Source organism: Sinohyriopsis cumingii, chromosome 10 (assembly GCF_028554795.1).
Source record: "Sinohyriopsis cumingii isolate HCF-2022 chromosome 10, ASM2855479v2, whole genome shotgun sequence".
NCBI classification, from domain to species: domain Eukaryota; kingdom Metazoa; phylum Mollusca; class Bivalvia; order Unionida; family Unionidae; genus Sinohyriopsis; species Sinohyriopsis cumingii.
In genome coordinates, this window is record NC_142970.1 from 66,311,565 (window position 1) to 66,338,650 (window position 27,086).

At 34.3% G+C, this 27,086-nt stretch overlaps 1 protein-coding gene across 2 annotated transcripts; it reads right to left on the minus strand.

The window, feature by feature from the left end:
- Nucleotides 1-4,119: 4,119 nt before the first annotated feature.
- LOC149790305 (lariat debranching enzyme A-like) lies at nucleotides 4,120-26,023 on the minus strand. Of its 2 annotated transcripts, XM_089972357.1 has the most exons (9): nucleotides 25,931-26,023; nucleotides 23,436-23,644; nucleotides 22,484-22,608; nucleotides 21,222-21,302; nucleotides 19,373-19,458; nucleotides 16,831-17,055; nucleotides 14,951-15,022; nucleotides 13,191-13,333; nucleotides 4,120-8,298 (listed from the first exon to the last, which is right to left on the minus strand). In XM_089972357.1, exons 2-9 carry the CDS (start codon nucleotides 23,630-23,632, stop codon nucleotides 7,080-7,082), a joined length of 2,148 nt encoding a protein of 715 aa, XP_089828483.1. In that variant the 5' UTR covers nucleotides 23,633-23,644; nucleotides 25,931-26,023; the 3' UTR covers nucleotides 4,120-7,079. The 2 variants fall into 2 exon arrangements, with proteins under 2 accessions (XP_089828483.1, XP_089828484.1); XM_089972358.1 differs by lacking the exons at nucleotides 22,484-22,608; nucleotides 23,436-23,644; nucleotides 25,931-26,023 and adding an exon at nucleotides 22,396-22,407.
- Between the last annotated feature and the right edge of the window lie 1,063 nt (nucleotides 26,024-27,086).

A 27,086-nucleotide genomic window follows, 5' to 3' on the forward strand; every position in this document is an offset into this window, starting at 1 on the left:
CAATAATGAATTGGGCCATCTAGGTCACACTGATACTAGTTTACCGATAGCTAATAAGGCCATCTTTGTCATAGAGATACTACTATACGAATGGGGGTGCTCACCAGTTATTATGTTCTTTTGAGAGAGTGATGTTATGTAAGGTGAAGCTGTTTGCATTTAAAGCATGTAGAATGGAGAGAATGTTAGCATAACTCTATGCTACATTAATGATATGTGGATGATATTTCTTTGGATATTGTACTTTTGGAAATTGTACATGATTTAAACACACTGCTAACTAAAATGACTGCTCCCTTGTGCTAAAAAATCAGCCTGAATTGGTTTAAAGTACACTATCCATAGCAGCTATTAAAATAGGGAAAATGAATTTTGACAGACTACACAATACCAGCTTCTAAAAGTGGAATGAATGAATTACCAAATATATAAAATGTAAAAAAAAGATTATCAGCTCTTTTTTATACAATTTACCTCTGACGTTCAGGAAGTGAAAATGACCAAGTGGAGCTAGCACTTTTTTGAAAGGTGCACATCTGGAGTAAGGCCAAGCTGTATACTCTATAAACCATATTACACCCATCAATCATACACCAAAATAAAGGGAATTAAAGGTCCTTTGAATTATACCCCGAGATATAATAGGTCTTTTTAAATTGCCAGTATAACCAGTGAGGAAAGCTGGGGAAATTATTTTTCTTTAAAATCCTAATGCTATGCAAAATACGAAATTGTAGAGCACCATCAATTATTAATAAGGCCATCTGGGTCATGGTGATACTAGTCTACGGAGAGCTAGCAAGGCTATCTGGGTCATAGTGATACTAGTTTGCCAATAGTTAATAAGGCCATCTGGGTCATAGAGATACTACTATACCAATAATTAATAAGGTCATCTGGGTCATAACAATACTAGTCAACTGATAGTTAGTAAGGCCATCTGGGTCATAGTGATATTACTCTACTCATAGTTAGTAAGGCCATCTGGGTCATAGTGATACTAATCTACCAATAGCTAATAAGGCCATCTGGGTCATAGCAATACTAGTCTACCAGTAGTTAATAAGGCCATCTAGGTCATAGTGATACTAGTCTACCAATAGTTAATACAGCCATCTGGGTCATAGCAATACTAGTCTACCAATAGTTAATAAGGCCATCTGGATCATAACAATACTAGTCTACGGATAGTTAGTAAGGCGATCTGGGTCATAGTGATACTAATCTACCAATAGTTAATAAGGCCATCTGGGTCATAGCAATAGTATACTAGTCTACTGATAGTAAGCCCATCTGTGTCATAGCAATACTAGTCTACTGATAGTTAATAAGGCCATAGTGATACTAGTCTACCAATAGTTAATAAGGCCATTTAGGTGATAATGATACTAGTAATACAATAGTTAATAAGGCCATCTAGGTCATAGTGATACTAGTCTACCAATAGTTAATAAGGCCATCTGGGTCATAGTGATACTAGTTTATCAATAGTTAATAAGGCCATCTGGGTCATAGTGATACTAGTTTATCAATAGTTAGTATGGCCATCTTGGTCATAGTGATCCAAAGCTGTCAGATGGATGCATATATTTAAAAAACATTTATCTAGAACTCAAAGCTGACAGATAGATGTGCAGGTAATCAAGTCTGTTTAGTACTGAATGCTGACAGACAAATGCACACCTTGACATATGCAATACCCAGACTAGCAGTCACTGGATGTGAGTGGTATGACCTTGACATATGTCAAATCCAGCCAAGAAATCAATGACTGAGTGATATGACATTGACATGTTGCACACAGCTAAACAGTCAATGGATGTGATATGACCTTGACGTATACCACACCCAGCCAGTCATTGGATGTTATTGATATGACCTTGACATATACCACACCCAGCCAGTCATTGGATGTTATTGATATGACCTTGACATATACCACACCCAGCCAGTCACTGGATGTTATTGATATGACCTTAACATATACCACATCCAGCCAAAAAGTCATTGTATGTGAGTGATATGACATTGAAGGTGCAAAGATGGTAGCTGCATGTATAACAGAGCTGTTATATTAAGTTGCTATGACACTGACATAGACAAGACATAAAAAACTTCCTTGGGAAGACAACTCTTGTACAGCCAACTCTGGTCAGGTCTGTTCCCATAAAACACTCGTGACTCAAAGAAGGCATTTTCAAAGCAGAGTAGTCACCCTTAGGTATAATTTATTAGTTTGTATTATTTTTATAAAAGCTCTTTAAGTAAGCAGTGCAACTGACATATAGCTTTTAAAAACTGCCTTCCCTGGGTACCATGAATGCTTAAAATGAGTTTTAAATGTACAAAATAAGCATAGTTTTAAAAATTTAAGTATCATAATGTTAGATACTTGATAGACCTAGTGGTTAGAGAATCCGTCCTGGATGGGGAGGTTGTGGGATCATACCCTGGCCGAGTCATACCAAAGAATTCTAAAAATGCTACTAACAGCTGCCTCGCTAGGCACTCAGCATTAAGAGGTTAGTGTTAAGGCTGGTCAGACTGGTGTCATGATAATGTAACTAGGTGGGACATAATGTTACATATATGCGGTATGATGCCCCAGTGCTGGACATCACTTTAAACTAAATTGTAACTATATGGAAAATTGTTAAAGCTACGTTAAAAATCTAAATCACACACACATAGATACGTGATAAATATGTTAGCTTTTTTTACTTACTATACATGCTGGTTTGTGAAATAAAATGACAAAAAATGAAAACTTCTCTCTAAAGACATGATCTTCACAAAAACGTATTAATTACAATGAAAAAAGGCTAAAACCTATGTAAGTTATGTAATGAGATTATATTTTTCTCAGGTTGAAACTAATAACTTCTTTATCATTCTTGTGCTATGATGCTGAGAATTCATGAAATCATACTCTGCTTATTCTGACCTCATGTACAGTATTTTAAAGAAACAGAGAAATTAGTATTTAAAAAAAACCTGCATAGCTAACATTGCTAGCAATTACTTTTTTAAAAATTGCAACCAATGAACTATATAAACTGTAGCAGGTTGAATATTATGAAGGGAGCATTTTAAGTAGGCCAATGAAAACACTATGTCCAGAGAATTCCTTTTCAGTGAACTTATGACTAGTGGCTGAGGTGGTTTTAATATAAGATCAATAATTGGACTCAATTGGTAATTATATTTATTTTCTAAATTGGAAACAAGTAGTTTCTCTGTGATGCCATATAATACATTTTAGGACAATCTGATGCATTAAATATGAGTCAAAACTAATTATTCGCTGTCAAGACACAATGGATAAAACCCTAAATATTTCTGTAATATTGAATAAATGGACAATATATGTGTCAAGGTTATCTAGACTTTCTATAATTACACCTTTAATAGCTAAATAATAAAAAACATATGATGTTGGTAAGCAAATACAAAATCCAAAATAGAATGTATTTAACAAGGACCACAAGGAAGCACACAACAATGAATGGTTCAGGAAATCCATGTACTGTATTCTACCCTTTCTAAGGTTTTGCAGATGCAAGCTACATAATGTTATATAATTGTTTTTCTCGGGACCATAAGAAATAAAATGAAGAACAATTAAGCACTGTGTTGAGAGATGGAGGCAAATGTATCAAGATCATATACAGTTCACATCTTTTCATAAGTTTACAACGTACTGACTGACGAGATTGACCCCAAAGATAAAAGGTCTACGGTACTGCAAATGTCTGAACACAGCAATTATAATCGTTTTGACTTGCATCATTAATGAGGAGTACAATTAATTAATGAATTACCAACTATACTCACTCATAAGTCCAACTGCAAAGCACCATACAACCTGATCTGCAACTGTATTATGTGATGGCAAATCAAGGTCTATGTCATTTGTTCTATTGATTACTCTAAATAATCTGCACAGAAATTATGTGATGGCAGATCTGGACCTTGCAATTTGCAGTTGTACCTAACCTATATGCATGCATATATAGTATATACCAAATGCTTTCAGTCATTTTAAGCCACACAGAAATATAATCAAAGCAGCACGACCATACAAAATTGCATGCTACAAACAAGACAAAGCCTGTATCATAATGTAAGAATGTTTTTATTACGCACAATTGTCATTTAAAATTGACTAATGCTCTAAAAAAAAAGAAAATACAAATTGGTCAGAATGATTGTGTCAAACTTGGGACAAAATTGACACAATAACATGACATGTTTAAAATTTCATAAAATTTGCTAAATGATATTTATAATCCGTAACACTGACTCTGAATACAACTTGAGTCCATATCTGATGGATGCGTATACTGGACATATGACACTTTTTACAGAGACTATCACTTTCTTCAGCAATGCTAGTGACCATGATTAAAAAAATCCATGTAGTCAACATGAATGAGGTTCTAACATAAACAGGGACTTTAATTCAAAAACCATCTGCAAGGAAATGGTGAAAATAAGACCTGGCCTTTGTTTGCTAACTGTAAAGCCTTGTACCAAAATTGAATTGTCATTCCAATGATTCCTTGGAAAGTTATTGAGCAGAAACTTACAGGCAAAGATCAAACATAAATTATGCTCTTCATATACAGATGTCCAAGCTACAAAGTGCAACTAAATATAGCATTTATAATTCTCCAAAATCATGCATTTCTGCATGTCTGATGATCCATCCATATCAAGCCATTCTACAGTCCAGTTTATGACAATCAGAAATTCTAGCAGAGAAGAGTTTTGGGGTTTATTTATGCCTTTTACATCCTTACATTTAGAAATAACATTTGTCAATTATGTCCATTACAGTCATGTATACAAATGGCATTTGTCAATTATGCCCATTATATCATTATATTTATATTTAAACATGACTTGTGAAGTACCCATGATAATAAACATGATTTATGAAGTAACCATGGCATTAAACATGACTTGTGATGTACACATGACATTTAAGATGACTTGTGAAGTACATATGACATTTAACATTACTTGTGAAGTACCAATGACATTTAACATGAGTTATGAAGTACACAACATATAACATGACTTGTGCTGTAACCATGGCATTACACAATATTTATGAAGTACCCATGGAATTTAACACGACATTTAACATGACATATGAAGCACACATATCACAAAGCATGACTTGTGATGCAAACCTTGTACTCAGCACAACATGTAAAATACACCTGCACTCAGCTGACTTCAATAATTACTATTATAATATTACCTAATTTTATAAAATCTGTCAGTTTAACCTGTAATCCAATGAAGTAAAACTTAATCTTCCCTTAACAATTCATGCATTGTGGTTAACATATTTCAATGAAACATAAAACTGTTTAAAAACCATGGTTTGTTTAAATACATTATCAGATCCTTGAATGTGTTCAATAATATTTTTCATTCAAGCTTGTGAAAATCTTTATATTATTAAAAGCAAACATGGTTATGGTTTTAAATCCATTATAACAAGAACTGAAAAGAAATTTCATTATTTAGTAGAATTATTTCATCATAAAAATAGGTAAAACTTACATGATTCAATCAATTAACATTAAATGGATTGAAAAATTTCACAAAGAGGGGCATGAACACATTTAAGCTGTATGCCTTGCACACATTTTGTTATCTATTCTGTCAGTGCTATACCTATTGGACAGATCTCACATTAACTTACTTGCATGTGAAATCATCTGACTTCTTTCTACATAATATTAAAGAATAACACTAAATCTAAAAAAAAATATATAAATCACTTTCTTTCTTATCATATAACATTTGTCAAATGCAAAAATGTACAAATATAACAGTTCTTATGCAATAATTTCTGTAAAACATTTTTTTACAGCACAACTCAAAATTATGTGGTTATTAGATTATGACATCACAACTATGACACCGTTTGTATCTAAGCGTATCACCGTGAGCCGTGCAAGAGATTGGAGACAACATGCAAAATGTTTACACTACTCTTGATTGCAATAACAAAAAATTGGAGAAAAATATGATTAAGTCGCTAAAAGGAATACAATTCAATGAGAATTATTGTGTGACCTGACAGAAAAAGGCCACAGGATTGCAGAAAATAAACACACCTACATACCCTTTTCTAATAGTCTCTGATCCTCAACCTTCACAATTCCAATGAATTTTAAAATATTCATATATCTATTATTTTATGAACAAGGAGTACAGCAGACCCCCTTTTAAATGGCCACCCCATCAGCACTGGGAAAGTGGCCACATAATACAGGTGGCCTTTCCAGGGGGGAGGAGGGCAATATATTTGTTAGGAGAATGTGTCTGTAGTAAGAAAGATACTAACATATAGCATCAAAGCATTTAATAACTTCAAGTAACATTAATTATTAAAAGGCTCTACTTGTCTCAAGTGTAGACTTATATCAAGTGATCATTTTGGCAGATACAGCTGTCCCAATTCCACATACGAGAGGTGGGTACTCACAATGGATACTTTAGTACACAAACTTGTCAGTGCTAAGAAAGGTGGCCACTAGTGAGGAGGCTGTATATGAAGGGGACCACTGTAACTGGGAATGTTTTCCTCACATTTTGCTATGTAACAACCCTTATTTCAGGATCAATATTTAACAAGAAATGCTCACCAACCTGCAAATTTATTTTGTGATTTTAGATTGCTTGGGTCTTTGAATTTGTAAAACATCAATTTTTAAAATAAGTTAAATACTTCAGTATTTCAAAACAGATCATTATACAATAATGCATACAGAAATAATTTATTTCTCCTTGATACATATTAATGTAATCCAACAAATTAAGGATTTATTTTAAAAAACCAAAGCTTCACGGAAAATGTATCATAACCAAAAATGCCCAATTTTTTAGATCCATGTAACATGATTACAAAAAAAATAAATCTCTGAAAGACAAGCACTGAAACAGATGACTGCAAACAGCAAGTTATTAAATCTACATTTTTTTCTTTTTGAAGAAATGTATGCATCCATTACCATATCAATGCATAATGGCTAAAAAAAAAAAAGAATTAAATGACATCAACTCACACCGTCCTCAGACACATCTGTATACAAACTTTGGTTCCTTCTTTTCAGTTTTTTTACCTCAGGTGTTGTGTTAATAGAATTATCTCCCCTTTTAAAACCAGCTTTCTCAAATGAAGCTGCCAGCCTAGTTGCAACACCTAGTTTCTTTGAGACATCTGTGCGCTCTTCCATACTGACTGCAGGACTGGACTGGTGCACAGGTTTCAGATGTTCAAGTTCTTTTTGAAAATCACTGACAGACTGGTTATCTACAAGACCACTATTGTCATTCAAATCTTCACCTGTATCTCCAAACATAGAAACCTCCTGGGTGTCACTTTGTGTTTTGTTAGTCTGAGACTCTTTCAGTTTTTTTTCTCTTTGAATTTTCAGAATTTCTTGCAATTCATCTTCATCACCTTCCACACTAATTTCTAAGAATTTCATTTCCATACTGGCATTAGACAGGGAGGAGCTATGGGTCCCAGATACCTTTTCAGCAATTACCTCTGTATCAGAGGAACTAGATGCAGAAAGGTTTTTTGGAAAGTTTAATTTCTTGTGAGCATTCTTTATGCAACTTTTGGGCAGCATTTCAATGTCAACAGATGATTTAAAATCCATATCCGATTTTGCTGATTCTAATTTCATCCTCAAGTCTTTCTGGGCAGAAAGTATTGCTTGAAGTTCATCATCTTCATCATCTTCTGTAACATCAATCTTATCATTCCCTTCAGCTGCCATCTCACCAACCATGTCATCATCTACACCATCATCATCCCCTAATGAAATCTCATCATGATTTCCTGCTGAAACAATACTGTCATTGGCAGTGGATGACAAGCTATTATTACCTGCTGATAGAAAGCTGGAGTTTTGTTCACTCTCTGATAAAGAAACAAAACTCATTTCACTTTCATAATCTTCATCAATACCATCATCAATGTCCTCATCTTGTTTCACTTCAAATGACTCGCCAAAACTCTCTGGAATTTTATAACGAGAGTCCTTCCCAAGAAAAACTGCATTTGGGTCTGTAATGTCCAACATGGTACACAAAAGAGTAGTCTGTTCATTAATACTGGTTTGAGGTGATGGAGCAGCCTTGTTTGTGGAGTTTGCAGGATCATAGACTGGTACAGTTATCTCAAAGTTTTCTGGAAGTGATAGATTACCACCAAAATCTTTATAGATGGCATCTATTTCCGCATCACTCACTGTGAAGTCATATCTGAAATACAGAAAATCAGAAAAGAACATGTTAAAATTTTAATATACCTCAGGTAATATAAGCAGTGTAAAAAACTGACCTAAAGCCCCTAATGGCCATCAGCTGCAGTAACTCTGAAATGCATCAAGTCATATACACGATTAATTAGTACTCTGTTCTACATACAAGTGATTTTATAGACTGGATCGATGCATATAAAAATGAAAGTTTAACAGCATTTCATCGCTATGACAACCCTCATTCTTAAATAATACCAGATATAATGCAGTCATGCAATGGACTCCATGGCAATTTTATAAGTATAATTTCAACTTAATGATTTACACAACCAATTCATCTGTCAGAGGGTGGGCAAGAGCATTCCTTGTTAATTAAAATATTCTGTGATTATCATTTACTGCATTCACTAAGTTCTGTGGCATAAAAACCCAAAGCCTGATGGGTTTTGCATCTATTCCATACCTATCACAACAGTGTTTTATGACAAGAAGTAGCTTATTATAACTTTGAAATGATACTATGTGTGTGTAAATAAACAATTGCCAATTTAACAAGCAACTGCAGGTCTGAAAAAACAACTTGGCAAAACATAGGATGCCTACATGTAGAACATCAGTAAAATTACATAACATTTTGAAGCCAACATATGGATTGTCAGTAAACAACATTTACACATTGAACAATACAAATCATGTGTGATTTTTAGACTGGGGCTCACATCTTGAACCTCTCTAAACCTAGACAGGTGCCCTAATGACCACGGCTATCATAACCTATGCAATGAACCCATTCCTGTGAAATATTTCCCCTGCTTTTCAAATGCATGTCCGTGTATCTTCATTATCCATGATCAGTCAGGATTACTAAAAGCTGAACATGACAATCCTATGTTGCGTGATCATATCATATTACTGGGGATCAAATTCATAGCCATTCTGTGCTTTTACTAAGTACCTCCCTAACTCTAGACAGGTGCTCTACCACGTGTGCAACTGGAGCTGATACACCCAAAACGTTCTTGTGACATATGGTTAAATCAATAGGCTGAAATGTTACTATTTGCCCAGTAAGGATTTTGCTACACTTCTACAAAGCTCTTAAATGTTTCTGTACTTTTAAACCAACATTTACCTCAGATGTCACTCAACATCCAAGGATAAATCGCTGACTAAATCGCAGATGATGGAAAATGAAGATCTTGCTACTTTATAAATATTAGCTGAAAAATCTGATTATAGCACATTTACGTATTTAAATTAAAAATTCCATCTAGTTGCCTAAAACTTAAAATTGGTGGCATCCTTGTGTACAGAATACTGTTTTCAATGGAAAGTGGTTTTTGGTGTTTTGAAAAATAATGTCATGATATGTCAGCAGCGTGACAGTTTTTCACAATATCAGTACAACATTGTCTCAATGTGTTAGAACATTGACAACATTAATATATTTGTGAATCTGAGGACATTAATAAAACTTTTTGTCATCACAAATACCCGTCTGTCCATCTCTTCTCACAGACAGTTGTTTCTAAACAACGACAAAACGGAATATTTAGTTGACAGATTATATTAATATGAAGAAGCCTAAAATATTTTGTTGACATTATATTACTCTGATAAGATGACCCAGAATATCTAACTGATAAATTATAGTCCTCTGAGAAGACAACCAAGAATATTTAACTGAAAGATTATATTACTCCGATAAGATGACCTAGAATATTTAGTTGATAGATTATACTACTATACAATTTAGAATATTTAATTGACAGATAAAATCAACCTAGAATATTTAGTTGACAGATAATATTATTCTGATAAGACAACCTAGAATATTTAGTTGATAGATTATACTTCAAGACAACCTAAATATTTAGTTGACAGATTATATTATTCTGATAAGACAACCTAGAAAATTTAATTGATAGATTATACTTCAAGACAACCTAAAATATTTAGTTGACAGATTATATTATTCTGATAAGACAACCTAGAATATTTAGTTGATAGATTATACTTCAAGACATCCTAAATATTTAGTTGACAGATTATATTATTCTGATAAGACAACCTAGAATATTTAGTTGATAGATTATACTTCAAGACAACCTAAATATTTAGTTGACAGATTATATTATTCTGATAAGACAACCTAGAATATTTAGTTGACAGATTATACTTCAAGACAACCTAGAATATTTAGCTGATAGATTACACAAACATACAACGTAGAATACTTCGCTGACAGATTAAATCACTCTGGCAAGACAACCCAGAATATTTAGCTGACAGATTAAATCACTCTGGCAAGACAACCTAGAATATTTAGTTGATAGATTATATGGTACATATCTTGAATATAAATAAAATCTGTCCACCATTTTCAGTCCTAAAAATCAGTCCAGTTTTCAGTCCTAAAAGTCATCCCACATAATTTAGTCCTAAAAATCAGTCCACAGTTCAGTTCTAAAATCAGTCCAGTTTTCATTCCTAAAAATCAGTCCACAGTATTTAGTCCTGAAAATCAGTCCAGTTTTCAGTCCTAAAAATCAGTCCACGCTTTTCAGTCCTAAAAATAAGTCCACGCTTTTCAGTCCTAAAAATCAGTCCACAGTTTTGAGTCCTAAAAGTCAGTCTACAGTTTTGAGTCCTACAAATCAGTCCACCCTCAAAATGACTTCTTTGAAATATCTTTCTTCTTACTTTGTTAGATACATTTCTTTCTTCACTGAACATTTCAGCAGTCATTCAAATCTTATGAATATTTATAAAAATGCAACTTCTTTTAAGTAAAACTCTGGTTCTCATCCAATTTAGTCAATTACTAACCTACTTTATCCAGAAAAGAAACTCTCCTAAGAGAAGATTAAAACACTGGATACATGTTTGTACCATTCTACTATCCCTAACTGTAATTAGGATTTCAATGTTGACAAAGTCAAATATCTGGTTTGAGGGAAAATTTTAACAGCTAACTGAAATCATGGATGGGAGAACAGAAACCTTTCACAGCATAAAATCTAAACAATCTTACATGCCTTTTGAAATGAGTATTATTAGGGAGATGTATGTAAAGCCTGAGGCTTTTCCTGGAATGAGTCATGTGTATTCATGTTTATGCTTGTTATTTTTTTGTATACACACAGAGATGCTGCCACTTTAGACATTTTCCTAATGGGTGATCAAAGAATTAATTTACTATACCCCTCCAGGAAACAATTCAATCAGAATACCTAGTTTCTACAATACTCCAACATATCTCTATCATAAAGGTGCTTGTTGTCAAACAATATTCTCCACAGACATAGGATAAAGACAAAAAAGATGATCTGATCAACTTAATCAAGAAATAAAAACTAAAAGAAATATGCTATGGGTCCAAGAAATCATGTCAACACAAGTAATTGTGTGACTCATTACTGCCAGAAACCCATGATTCTGTGGCCTGGCAATATCTATGTACATGGAGTTTCATTATGAATACTGTGTTTGTATGCTGACTTGACTTGAGCAGCTTTACCCGCTGTGTTGATTTTGAATTTAGTCCACTTTCTGTGAAAAAGTAATGCCATATACAGGGATACATACTTTATTCTACTAGTATCTGTGTAATAAATGTAAGATTCCATATAGCTCACCAGTACAGCATGCTGTCATGCATTATCTTCCTTCAAGATTTTGGCTTACTTTGTACATTACAGTGGTAGGCAGAAGCCACTTTGTCTTGCTAACTTAGGCACCAGCTAATATATTGTACTGTAATATCAGTAATCATCATTATCTTGATACTACGATTTAAATAGGCCTTTTTTAAAATTCACCCAAGGACTCAACATGATGGAGGTTTCACCCATGGCCTTCACCCATGGCCTTCACCCACGGCCTTCATCTTATTTAGGAATGTGGTGGACACATTGTATTTTGCCTATGTGGATAAATAGAAGAATTTTGGACTACTTAGAGAGTAATTTTCTGTTGTGGCTTGATCATTAAATTGAATAATTTTTTCAGGTTTGTTTTGTCCCTTTATTCTTGGTTGAAAATTTGCATATTCATTATACATCAGTATGCATTATACACACCAAATTAGTGAAGAAAGGTATTGCAACCTTTTATTTTTCCCTTTAATTTCCTTTCCCGTGGTTTAAAAAAAAATCAGGCCTTTGTTCCTTCACTAGGCTTTTCTCTCTTTTACCAACTATACATACAAGAGGACATCCCTATAAAAATTCCTCAATATATTCTGGGCCAGGATAGTACAGCTGCTTACTTTAAATATCTCATGGCCCATGTTCAATCCCTGTCCTGACACATTCAAGGGCATGTTGTCAACCATCCAAAATGTTATTTCTTTCTGATTCCCCAGTTTCAAGATTTAATGAACTCATATTTGGGTACACGAGTATTCATTTTAGCACAAAAAGGCATCATTATTAAAAGAATAAAGCACATGTGAAGCAAGGTTTGGACTTAGGAATTCCTTCACTCCAACTAATATTTCCCTCCAAAAATATTCTAATTGAAGCCCCTCTCTTACACAAGCTACATGGGTGTTTAAGCTCATTATCTGTGCAATATCTTTCATTGCACCATGGGCCAGATAGATTGTGTAACATGGGCTACATGAAGTACCTTTGATTACACTCTGGGCCAGGCTGATAGCATAACATCTGCCACATGAGATAACTGTGATTACACCTTTTGCAAGGCAACAGGGGCTACATGAAATACCTTCGACTACACCCTGTGATAGTCTGATATTGTAACATGTGCTACATGAAATAAATTTGATTACATCCTGGGCCTGGTAAATAGTGTAACATGGGCTACATTAAATACCTTTTATTATACCCTGTGCCAGGCCGATAGTGTAACATGGACTATATGAAATACCTTTGATTACATCCTGGGCCTGGTAGATAGTGTGGTGTCTTGGTCAAATTCAGCAGATGATTTGTGGATTTCAGAATCACCAGCCACTCTGGATCCAGCATAATCTGTAATGGCTTAGAAACATCATGTGGTACATCTATCACCTAGTAATGAGACAAAACATTCAGGCTCAAGTTTGCTTCATTTAGTTCTGGGGTTCTTTTTGGAAAGAGAAATATTCTGAGGCAATTAAAATAAGATAGATTATCACTGTGCTATCAAATTTGGTGTCTTGTAATGGTGTGACAATTAATTAAATGACAATACATTTAATTATATTTTCCATAAACAGGTACTTTATATACTCATGTACAAGACAAATCCTGCTGCAAACAACACAGACTCTGATCTGTCATTGCATAATGCACCAGCATATCAAAGTCACTAGTGATTACTAGCAAATTCCACAGAACATGTTATGTCATATAGGATGCAATGGAAGATTGGGGTCCTTGCAGTTTTGTGTATATATATAGCATAAACGATTAAATTTGTCTGTTTCTTTTAACTCTTTGACTTATCTTCCAGGAAAAGTCAATTATGTGAACAGTAGCTTCTTATATAGCCCTCCATTGTATGGCATGACCCATGTGTTTGGTAAACCATAGAGATGTGTGTTATAGCCCCCCATTGTATGGTATGACCCATGTGTTGGTAAACCATGGAGCTGTGTATGATACAAGAAACTTAACCATTACCAAGCAGGTACAAGTGGCAGTGTCCGTGAAAAATTATACAAAATGTCTCCAATTAATCGAAATTGATCAGAGATCAGTTCAACAAATCTACGATTTCTATCAGTATTTGGTGACAAGGAACCAGTGATTTAAGGAACTGCATACCTGATGAAGATTTTGTAAGTCTTCAGCAGCATTGTTCTGTGAGATGGCAGTTTCTTGGAAGAACCGATCAATCTCAAAAGAAACATAGCCAGCAGTTCTTGACGAAGCCCAGTAGTTGAAAGTACAGATGTTTTCCTTTATCGCAAAGGTGCAGTCATTAACAAATTGAATTTAATTTTTCAAAAGGTGTCTGTTATTTTGAATATTGTAAAGTCACAAGTTCGTTAAAAAATCTTTGAATTCAGCAATCTTGCAGTTAATCTTGGTTTGTCAGAGCAACAATCATAACTGATAGAAAATAGAGGAAATTAAGAGAACAAACCACACCAAAATCAAGAGAACAAACCACACCAAAATCAATATCGAAGCTCATAAGCTAATGAGAAAGGAATTCATTCAGAGTCTCATAAAATGTTTTCCGGAGAGCAACATAGAAATCATCACAAATGTCAATTTTTCTTGTTGAATTTTTCACATTTCCCTGACTGAGGAGTTGCATCACATGATTTAATTTTCTTACTTTAAAGCATTGTTAACAACTTAATTTGCTCCAATTTTTCACATTTAACTTCAATAACAACACCATTAACCTATAATAGCACAATCAAAGAATGTCCATCTCAATCCATCACATATAATGACAGAGGTACTTAACATCATATGAAAGTAAAGGTACTTAACATCAATATGAAAGTAAGTCAGTACCTATAGTTTACAAAACTGTCATTATATAAAATTTCAATGAATATCACATGCTAATATAAATAATTGGGTCACAGCCATACCTTACAAACAGGGCACCTGGTGCAACAGCCACATTTCACAGCTGACTGTATTAACCTGCAATAGTGTCTATTTGACTAATTAAGTTTGAATTACCTGAAGGAAATGTTTCCGTGGCAGACACTTGTCTAGGGACAAAAACTTTGTTGCCTTTGCATCATCAGAGGGCTGAAAAAAAGCAGAGTTTTAGTTATAAGTAAAGTTATTGCAAAACCTTGTTTTATTGTTGTTGTTGTTGTTGTTTTAGGGTTTAACGCCATTTTTCAGCACAAGATAGGCTATACATGGCGGCCAGTATAACTGGTGGAGGAAGAACCCTGGAAAACCCAAAGGAAGAACCACCGACCCACAAGAAGCTACTAGCAGGCTTTCCCACGTACCCATGCTAGCTGAGCCTTGGGCTCAAACCGATGCAGACAGAGGTGAAATGGCAGTGATCCGTAACGGTGAGCGCTTTAGACCACTCGGCCACTCGGGGCCCCCTTTGTTTTATTCTTCAGTAAACAAAATAAGATATTGAATAGTGCGATATTTCTATTTCATTTTCAAAAATATGCTAAAAAGCAAAATAAATAAAAATCTAAAATAATAATAGTCAAGGCCAGTGACTACCAAAACGCTGGGATCAGGTTACCAGAATACAGAGTCTTGGCTACCAAAATGTTCAGTATGGATTATCAGACTACAGAATATAGGCTACCAAAATATTCAGTATGGGCTACCAGAATATAAGGTCTGGGCTACCATATGATGAAATTATAATGAGCTGCCTCAAGTATACTACCAAAAACATATTGTGTGAGTGGTAATGGAGACTACATCGACTTATGTCAATGAAAAAGAAGTCTCAAAACTAAAAATTTTATATCAAGCAGCCTTCTATGGGCTACAAAGGTTAAGCTGGGTAGATGGTAATTTATCTGGTAGCTCCATCAAGCTGACATCTAATTCTGAAATTTATTGGATCCTGAATAGCAACAAATAATTTAGTTGTAATGTAAAAACTGTATGTTTGTGTGTATAATTTTAGACTGTAATAACGCAATTCTTTTCATGATAGCCCATTAAATACTAAAATTTTAAAATAAATAATTTTGATAATTCGCTGTTGTGGACCAGAAATATTTGTTTACTGCCTAACCAGTAGACACTGATAATATTATGACCAAGAAATCCAAGCTAATTTTAATAAAATGCCTGCTTGGTCTAGTGGTAAGAATAGCCACCTCAGATGCAGACAAACCAAGTTCAATCCAACAACGTGAATACACTTTTATCATTATTTAACATCGTTTATTTTTATCTTCAATTAGGAAGGTGATGTATGTCATTGGTTATAACTTCTGTATGAATATACACATAACAGAGTAGAACATAAGCAGTAAACTGCTGAAAATCATTGCAAGATATACAGTAAGAAAGTAGCTTCCATCTTCTATACATATTGCTAAGCAATAAATTTGAGCATAAAAGAAAAAGGAAATTTATTTGCTCCAAGTGAATACCCAAAAACAATACACTAATAACCTTTATTAAAATAGCTAAATTTTAGGGAATGTTTTTTGATCAACACCTAACACGGCAAAATCATTTCACCAAATTAGTCAAAAGAGGCAACCAATATTGAAACCTTTTGGGAAACATCAATGGAACCAACTGGGAAGCTGACCAAGATATTCTCCTATCACTGTACAGATCCCTAATTAGATCAAAGATGGATTATGGATGTCAAACATATGCCTCAGCAAATCCAGCTCTGCTAAGGGATTCAACACCATCTAATATCACCCCTCAAAATATGTACAGGTATACTGATGAATATACATCAATAGAATAACTGCAAATATTAACATTTGAACTGCCCTTACATCTAAAATGAAATGAACTAATACTAAGGTATGCAAATGGAATAACGATACATGACAAAACTCATCCAATGAAAACTTGTATAGATAACAAGCAAAGTGTTTTCTTACATCATGCTGAATGACTGCTGCAAATTTAACATGAAGATGTGCAGAGAACCAGTACTGGGGTTTGAGTTTTAACAGCAACTCCATTGCAGGGGGACTGCCAAGTGTGTTATTCTCTATCTCCTCCTTTAAAAATTTCTTGTATTTAAGAAGCCCTTGTATATCCCCATAGTTATAAATTCCCCTTGGCCAGTCATGTGACATCATGATATCAACAGCTCGTGTAACCTAGATAAAAAAACAACATAAAGAAAAATTGATTAATACAGACATATTGCAAAAATGGCTATGTATGTATTTATGGTTTGGGGTGAAAGAGGGGTTCGGGGCAATCTTTAATCTTTATGTTACAGTGCTTTACTGTCTCATAACATGCTACATGTTACTCTTCAAGGATACAAGAGAATATTCAGGTAAAAAGGCATATGCTTTAAATGTACATTCTTACAGACTACTTCATTTTGAATTACTAAATTCATAGACACATGGCAAAATACATGAATCATATACTACCTGTCAGAATATATACAGCCAGGAGGAAATAACAACAAATCCATTTAAATTGGTTCCAACAGACTAATTTTACATATATCTCCAATACTGAGCTTAATCTAAAATGCTCAGTGCAAAATTTGAAAGACTGTTTAAAACCCAGTTGCCAGTTACTGGAAAGTTTAAATACAATAAAGATTGTTTATGTTTCACAGTGGACTGGAAACATTATAACCAAGAAACATTATATCTAAATTCATTGTTTATTTTTCAAAATGTTTATTTATTCATCCACGATGATGATACTGGACATTTATACTGGTATGCTTATACTCAAACTCGTATTTAAGTGATAAAAGTTTCAAACTGTATGTACAGGTAACCCTACAACTCTCAATAAGAAAACTTAGTGAACCACAAATAATTTTCTATATGAAAAACAGAGGTCACGCTGACTTGGTCTTAACAATACTGTGTTTTTCAGAGGTTGGCTTTCATCGTCTTGATAATTATTGATGGTAATAATATCTAAGTAATTGCAGGTGATGCAACCATTGATAAATATGGATGGTAATAATATCTAAGTAATTACCAGGTGATGTAACCTTTTGATAATTATGGATGGTAATAATATCTAAGTAATTACCAGGTGATGTAACCTTTGATAATTATGGATGGTAATACTATCTAAGTAATTACCAGGTGATGTAACCTTTGATAATTATGGATGGCAATAATATCTAAGTAATTACCAGGTGCTCAAAGTGATGACATCTGAGGAACACAGTGCTGTGAGGATAGTCATGTTACTTACTCTTTGCATGGATTTAAGTTTCATATTGGAAATAAATGTGTTGACCAATCAATATTATTGAAATTTCTATCTGCAAACAGCCATTATGTGTCTGCTTATGATGAATAAACTTGACAGTTTCTGTGCCAAAATGCATGGTTGGCCATACTTGACGGTTCCTCTAGAACACAAACTCATTGGTGTCAAGGGATCCTGGCCATTTAAAGCAGCTGGCCTCAAGGTTGGGGTGCTGTTCAAAAGGGGGGCCACTGCTGAAGTTGTCATTTTTCGGTAGCTGATTGGCATCATTTGTACAAAGTAAAATGCCCCAATGCCAAGATGATTTCTGTCAAATTTGGTCAAACTCGTTTAGTGATTTTTGAACAGTAACTGAAGGGCTTTTCTATACTTGGTAAAGTAACCATATTTAATGGCAAATCAACATCATCTGCCAAAAAATTATAATTTCTTGGATTATGCTCCAGTATGTTGTCAACATTATGTTCAATCCTTTCTACAAACCTGCCCAATACTGGGTCCTTTTCCATACATTACAATCCAAAATAAAATTATACCTGTTTAGCTGATGGATTCATCATACTTTTACATAAGAATTATTTTACATCTGTTTAAATCTAGCTTCTATAAAACAAATCTTTCAAAAAATAGCCAAAATTCTGTGTTTTTATCCATTCCCTGTTTGGACAAATTTTCTTACGACTACACTAACATGGAGATTTTGGTACTTGAACTTGCCTTTCTCAGACCAGATAAAAGTGTCTTAATTTCATCTCAAACATTTGATAGCATTTTTGCATCCAACAACAATGCCGTCACTCTGAGTACATGGTTTCACTTTCAAATTCTGTGGATACCATACTTAACTAGCATACACTGAATGTTTAAACAAACCTGATTAAGCAGTTCCAGATTCTACTTTAAGTATCATATCACATTTGTTGGAATTCGCTTATTAAGAAATTCTGCAAGCAATTTCTGACCAGAAATCATTTAATGTTTTTAGTAATGGTGACCATATTTGACAGAATCATTTTGTATACACTTGAAGGATTTTAGGCCAGGAAGCATTCTGTCAAATTTTAAAAAAAGCAAACATGAAGTGCTATGAATGAACCACAGGAAGCTGCACTTAACGGGACCAATCAAAATATTTTACAAGCTAACATGGAGTTGCTAATGGAATTAACATAATAAAGATGTAACCTTTTAGAAATTACACATAGCTGGGTCAAAACTCACCTGTTTTAGACGGTAAACATCAATGCTTCTGACATGGTAGGCAGTACGTTTAGTCTCATCAGTGTATGGAGGGTGCTCAAAATGACCTGAAGTGAGAAAAGATATGGAAATGAATGCCAGAATGCCAAACCCAAAAACTGTTCCAATACAAGATGAACATAACAATGTCTTCTAAACTGATGAACTGCAAAGCTCCACCTATCTGTCAACAGAAGTCATAATAAATTGTATTTTATTTGAAATTCTGAATCGATTGCTGAAAAATTTCAAGCCAGGATTGTGTGAATTAGATGATCCCACATGCTTCTCTATTTCTGAGTCAGGTTGAAGTGGTGACTGTTAGTCCCCTATGTAGGTTTTACTTTAATAACATGTTGGGATTGATGGACAAGTTTACTGATTATTAAAAGAAACATTGACAATGAGAACAGTTTATCAATCAAGGCTGTTCATAAAAATGATGGACAAAGACAGAAGATCACTCAACTTATCCACTGGTTGTTTGTATACACAAAATAAAAAATTTGTTAACAAAATGATCATCAAGGTTTACTTTGTTAAGATAAGGTTAAGAAATAAATCAACAGCAAGACATACATGATTATTTTTTGGGGATTTTTTTAAAATGTAGCTTTAGCAATTTTTCAGTCATATCACTACGATGTCTGCAGTGTGGCAGTTTATAGTGATGTCTAGCACTGGGGCATCATGTTGCAGAAATGTAGCATGATGTCCCACCCAGTCCCATTATCATGACACCAGGCCAACCAGACCTAACACTAACCTCGTAATGCTGAGCACCAAGCGAGGAAGCTGTTAGTACCATTTTTGTAAGTCTTTGGTATGACTCAGCCAGGGATCGAACCCACGACCTCCAACATCTTAGGCGGACGCTCTAACCACTAGGCCACCAGAGAGGTGAAGGGCAAAGAACAACCTGCCTGTGTCAATGCATCAACTGAAATAACATAAAGTTTTCTAAGGCTAAATATTTTAGAAAAAGAAACAAAAGCCCAAACCTGAGAGTATAAACACTTTTCAGTATACAAGTGTAAGCTGTACCATCCTACAGAACCAGTTTTTCTGTAAACTCTGTATTTTTAATATTAGTATTATCTTTGTTATTATTATCAGTTTTTATATTTTATTATAATCAATTACTACATACTTAATTCTTAATAGACTACAAAAAGTCATGTAAAATCTTGTTATCTCACTTACATAAATGCAGTAATATACCTCATAACCCCACCACATCATCTGATTTGCAAAAAACTATTAACTGATGCTGCTGCCATCAATACCGCTAGAAAACTGATACCTAGATCTCATCAAGCTTATGCTAATGAGACAAAACTGTACTCCTTTGGGCTCAATCCTGTACTTCTTTGTACACAACTCCTTTGTGCTTAAAGCTGTTTTCATTTTATACGTCAAAATTAAAATTTAAACAAACTCCAAACATGCATCAAACCTGATGTTTCTGCCCTGATTATGTAAAAGTAATTCTTCAATATGTTGGATGGCTGAGTCAAGCTGAACATCATACATGTAATTTAATCGGAATTATGCTAACAAGACTTAAGTTTTGGACAACAACAAAATTTGAGCCTATTGACAGACAATTTTATTTGCAATTTTATGTTCTCGTTTTTCATCTAAGAATAATTCTGAAACATTATAAAAGCAGCTGAATATAGATTATCTTTGATACAGGCTTTATGTTCTTGAGAATAAAGGTGAATCTATTTGAAATAAAAATCATCTTAACTTGTTCTTAGTTATATAATAATAATAATATTCAATTGACATGAATGCAGAAATCCACATATTAAAACAAAGCCATTACCTTTGTGAAAGTCTCTTCCTTTAAATATTCCTGATAGACCCCCAATACGTATTCCTCCTATGTTGACAATTCCGGCATAGCCTGAAATTACAGAATGACCATGAACCAACTTTAGTAAATGACAAGGCAATGGAAGTGAGATACCTTGTAAAACACAGACAGAATTATTTTTTTTATTTGCTTAGTAATTATACAGAACGATCAATGCTTCAAAGGTAATTTGTTTACTTTGAAGTTTCGGCAAATTTATTTTTTCTGGTACATTTTTCCAACAGGAAAAAATCTACCATTGTGTAGTATATTGTAGTCATTCCCGTCTGCACCTTCAGAGGTGGTCAATTTTAGCTAGTCATGAAGCATGACTATTTGGGTTATATTACAGCACCAAGTACTAAAGCCAGACATAAGCATATGCGGATTATAATATTACAATGCCATGATTGTATGGTATGGCAATATGAACAAAGGATTTGTTTATGCAACAATATGTTCCAGTGCAATTTTATATCCAAGTTTGCAGCTTCCTGTCATGATGTCTTTTAATTTCTCAACTCCAAACCCAAGACTATATACAGTTTTTAACAGCCAAAAATATCGTCAGATGGTATATTTTGTCGCCAATAAGGAAACCAAATTGCAAATTGGTGAACCCCAGCGTTACCCTGATGTACCAGTTAAAAACTCCCATTACTCTTTGAAGGTCAACCTTAAAGCAACAGTTTCTGATGCAGTAGTATGCATGAAGACACCTTAATTAAATACTATAGATTAACATTTATCTGTAAGCATGAAGACAATTAAAATAAATACTATAGATTAATGTTTATACGTAATCATGACAACACCTAAATTAGATACAACAGATTAACTTTTTGTAAGCATAAAAACATCTTAAATAGTATACATTAACATCTATGTGTAAGCATGACAAAGCCTTAACTTTTATTTACGAGCTTACCTATTTTCTTCAGTTGCATGGCCCCTACAAATTATGAAACTAATACCCAAAAAAACATACATAATTTGTTTACAAATCTAATTCCTGCCAGAATTATATCCATTGAAAAAAACAATACTTTGTAAAATATGAAAACAAAGCCTGAGGAAGTAAACAAACTTGTACAAGCTCAGAAAAACCCTAAGTATGTTACTCTGAAAAAACTCAAATTGTTACCCATATAGTAGATATTGGAAAGCAAACAAACTTGTACAAGAACAGAATAACCCTAAGTATGTTACTCTGAAAAAACTCTAATTGTTACCCATATAGTAGATATTGGGAGCCACCCAGCCCCCATACGGGAGTTCCTGCATGTAGTTGGAGGCTTCATGGTTGCCACCAATAAACAACGTCAACACAGGAGCCTTCTTCTCCCCTGAGTAATACCTGCAACATATAAGTGACAGTATATTATGCCATTGATTAAAAGACAGTAAGCAAATAATTTACTGTAAAAGAAAACCACACACACACATACAATAGTGATTTCCATTTGTCGGCCACACCCTCTCCTCCATGACTCAGCAACATGGCTCCACTTTTAAACGAAAGGAGTTTGCAATATGACAATATTAGACAGATATTTCCTTAATCCTTTCCACACTTGCTCCACCCAGGCTACTATATAAGAAAATTCATGAGTTGTACTGAAGTAATGATAAAAAAAAGTTTTAACAATTTCATGACCAAACCAATAAGAGTAGCTGTAGAATGTACATTATAGTGAGGGTTTCACTTCATAACTGCAGACAAGTTTTACAAATTAGCCTGATCACATTGATCAGCATAACTGCAATTTCACTGAAATAACTGATTTTGTCCAAATTTAGGATTTTTCTGTGACTAATTTGTTCATATTAAACCACACAAACACCACAGAATGAATGTGTAAAAACAATAACGTTTTTTTTAAAACTGAAACTTGTTTGTGAGGGCTTTACAAATTCCTTTTAACACCACCTGACACAATATTATGGGGGGTTAGACATAGTTATTGAGCAGTCCTGAATCTTTCAATGCCGTCTATACTATTAAATAAATGCAAATAAATACATCATGCAAGCACAAACTCTCTCACCCACACAGGTAAAAATGAATATATCTGACTTTTAACAAGTGTTCTAAAGAATCTTTAATTTCTTACATTTTTTTTTATAGAAAGTGAAATAGTAATTGGACCTTGTAAAGAGAAACATTGATTTGTGAAAACCTACTTATAGAAAGTATTCATCTTTTGATACTTTTGAGGTACTGCCATACACTGCATGTCAGACTTATTTCGGACAGCTTGGAAATCACCGCATATCAGGAGAAGATCAACTTTATAGTTGTGTAAGTTCTCAATGTGTTCCAATGTTTCATATATCTTGTCCAGCTCTCCATGGCAACAACCTTCCACAGCAATTTTCATGATGTAGTTTCTCTGAAAAAGGAACAAGAGTTTCCTTCATTTAGCTAGAAAGTAAACATATTTAACACTCAGCTCAATACTGATCTTGGTACAGATAAATGAACACAAGGACATACATACACACATCATGCAGAAGTGAACATTATGTCAGACTGCTTCCCAAAGCAGGCTTGACAAAATTGTTGAGTTCTGTATGTACAAAACCAACAGTTGTTGTAGCGAGCTTATTGTTGTTGTTGTTGTAGGGTTTAACGCCATTTTTCAGCACACGATAGGCTATGTATGGCGGCCAGTACTAATGGTGGAGGAAGAACCCGTGAAAACCCCAGGAAGAATCACCAACCCACAAGAAGCTACTGGCAAACTTTCTCATATACCCACATTGGCCGAATCCAAGACTCGAACCCACGCAGACAGAGGTGAGATAGCAGTGACCCACAACGGAGAGTGCCCTAGACCACTCTGGGCTACCTGTAGCAAGCTTAATGACATTTTTGAACATATACTAGATTATATATGGTGGCCAGTATAGATGGTTGAGGAAGAGCCTGGGAAGACCCCAGTAAGAACCACCAACCCAAGGGAAGCAACTTGCAAGCTTTCTCACATATCCACCATGGCCGAGTCGAGAACTGAACCCATGCAGTCAGAGGTGTAATGGCAGTGATCAGCAAAGGCAAGCATTTTAGCCCACTCAGCGACCCAGGGCCCCAACAATTAACAGACTAAAGACAGTATTTCTATAAAACAAATAAAGAGTCCATGTATTATAAATAGCTAAAGAGTCAATGTTTTCTAAATAGCCTTTGTGTGCCAAAGAATTATCGAGTCAGAGTGTCCAAAACAATTAAAGCCTCTTTCTACAAAACAATTAAAGTCTGTGCACAAAAGAATTTGAGAAAGATACTGATTGTCTAAAAAAAGAAAAGCCCACGATGTTAAATGATACATGTAAGTATATGAAACTATCATTCCTGATTATTCTACATGGATAAAGATCAAATTTTAAAAGGACAACTGTCTTGGAATCAGATTGGTTGAAGTTTAAAATCTAAAGTAGTAAAATCCATGATTTTTCCCTAAACTTTGATGTTTTCTTTTAATGTGACACCTCTCTATGTGATGTAGTGCTCAACTAACAACTGAAGTCATGATATTAACAACATTTGTAATCACTGCTCAAAAACAGAAGCTGCCAAAAGTTAATTTGGGTTTGGGTGGATAGCAAGTGTGCAATCATATTTTTTCCAGTTCAGACAATCTGATTACTGTAATGGTTTGTGGACCTAAATATTTTATATTACACCTTAAAATCATTATTATTTAACAAAAAGAGATGCAAAAGAAAATAATCAGAGATAAAGCTGATTAGCTGTATAGATCATCAGGTCAATGTCCAAAAGTAGTGTGGTTTATTTTCTGCCAGTGATAATATAAAAAAAATTAAAATTTGGTTGGCAAAATGCAAATACAAAATAAAAAATGTTTTGTTATTGATCACAGAAAGTGGTAAAATATGGTATGGTAACATTTCGGCTTATCATTACATTTCAACTTGGTCATGTTTGAACCATCGTATATACATTTTGACTTTGGGTATATTTGGTCTCGGTTATGATTTGACTGTATAAACTGTGATGTCCCACTAATATGTATTCTCTAAATTCTGTGAACACCTCGAGTTCTTGTGAGAAATTTGTAACCTGTCGTCCCAGATCTTAAAAATGAAACTTTTGTTTTTCTCTGTAATAATTAAAGACATTATGCATGTCAACAGTTTGTCAATTATATAAATCTTCAAAGACAGCTATTGCTCATTCATTGTGAAATGTTTAGAAAAGCAAAACATAAGACACCATGACAATGGAAAATATATTGAAAAAGCCCTCTGAAGCAATTAATATCTTTAAGTTATTTCTTTGTTTTTCCTTTATCTCATCAAATCGAAACAAGTGATCCCAATTTTGGGAAAGCAAATATAATTTTTGTTAGATATCCTTAGAATTTCAAAAGTATTTTAATCCGTTGACGTGAAAAAAATCTGAAGTTTAAAAATTAGTATGTTTCACATGCATTTTTAACTTCATACGCACTCCCTATTTTAACCAACTTCTAAAATATAACATACTAAGATGGCAATGAAAAAGAGCTGCACTGTACACATTCACAATGGATATTATCGAAAACAGGTGAAACAACGTAAAAGTCTAATTCAAAGTGTTTGTTGGGTTCCTTGAACAATCTGAAAAGAAAATACTCAAAGTGTGTAGTATATAAACAAACTGTCCCCAGATATACCTCAAAATGAACGAAAAGGAATAAAGACGGTTGATTAATTACAACTTAAAAATTCTGCTTGAAAGTAAGTCTTAGTCTTCCGAGCGCTTGGTTAGTAAAATTCTCGAACCAAGAAAACGGAATATACTAGGCACATACATTAAATATGACCGACAATGGTGGAACTATTTATTTTGATGCCATTTTTGTTTTAACTTGGTTAAAATAAAATAAAATTTAAAAAAATAATCATTAATGTCTTCGTTCGTGAAAGTTGTTCACTGTCAATTTTATGAGATTTAATTCACAAGAGACATATATACTTTCTCTGGTTTAGTTGATACAATTGCATACAAAGTTAAACGTACACATGACAACATGATATAAAATGAGCACACTATGCATACAGTAAAGGTACAAATTATACATATAATTGTAAAACACGGTAAGAAACAACGCGACGCGAAACCAGAAAGATACTGCATTTGTAAAACATACTTATGATAGAACGCACAAGGCCACAAACTAGACGAAACTAATTAGACAATTGTTTATCAGATATCACACACACACACACACACACACACAACTTAGGCATAAATAACAACTAACCGGGTGAGTTGTTGTTGTTGTTGTTGTTGTAGGGTTTAACGCCATTTTTCAGCACACGATAGGCTATACATGGCGGCCAGTATCAATGGTGGAGGAAGAACCCAGGAAAACCCCGGAAAGAACCACCGACCCACGAGAAGCTACTGGCAAGCTTTCTCACATACCCACATTGGCCGAATCCGAGACTCGAACCCACGCAGTCAGAGGTGAGATGGCAGTGATCCGTAACGGACAGCGCTTTAGACCACTCGGCCACTCGGGGCCCCACTAACCGGGTGAGAAAAATTAAAACACGATACGCTATTTATCAACCGACAGAGAATATCTCTCAGATCACCGATACTGGACACATCTAGTTTTGCAACAGAATCAAGCAGGATGGGAAATTACACGAGACTTTTATGTGAGTGTAGGAAACTATAAGCTAAGCATCGATCAGCATCTGTTGAAGGTAAATTGATCTGAAATGCCTTATAAACTGAGTCAGTTGTGCATATCAACAGTGGATGGGGTTTAAAGTCAAAAAGTACCCAAGCTGAAACGTACCATTCGAAACGTAAATATA

Excerpts from the sequence above, each read along its gene's own strand:
- LOC149790305 (XM_089972357.1), bottom strand. The coding sequence starts at position 23,632 with ATGAAAATTGCTGTGGAAGGTTGTTGCCATGGAGAGCTGGACAAGATA. Across the intron at positions 15,023-16,830 it reads CAGCAGTCATTCAGCATGAT|CCCTCTGATGATGCAAAGGC; the intron begins GTAAGAAAACAC and ends GCTTTTTTTCAG. Across the intron at positions 8,299-13,190 it reads GGCCCAGGATGTAATCAAAG|ATATGACTTCACAGTGAGTG; the intron begins GTATTTCATATA and ends TCTGTATTTCAG.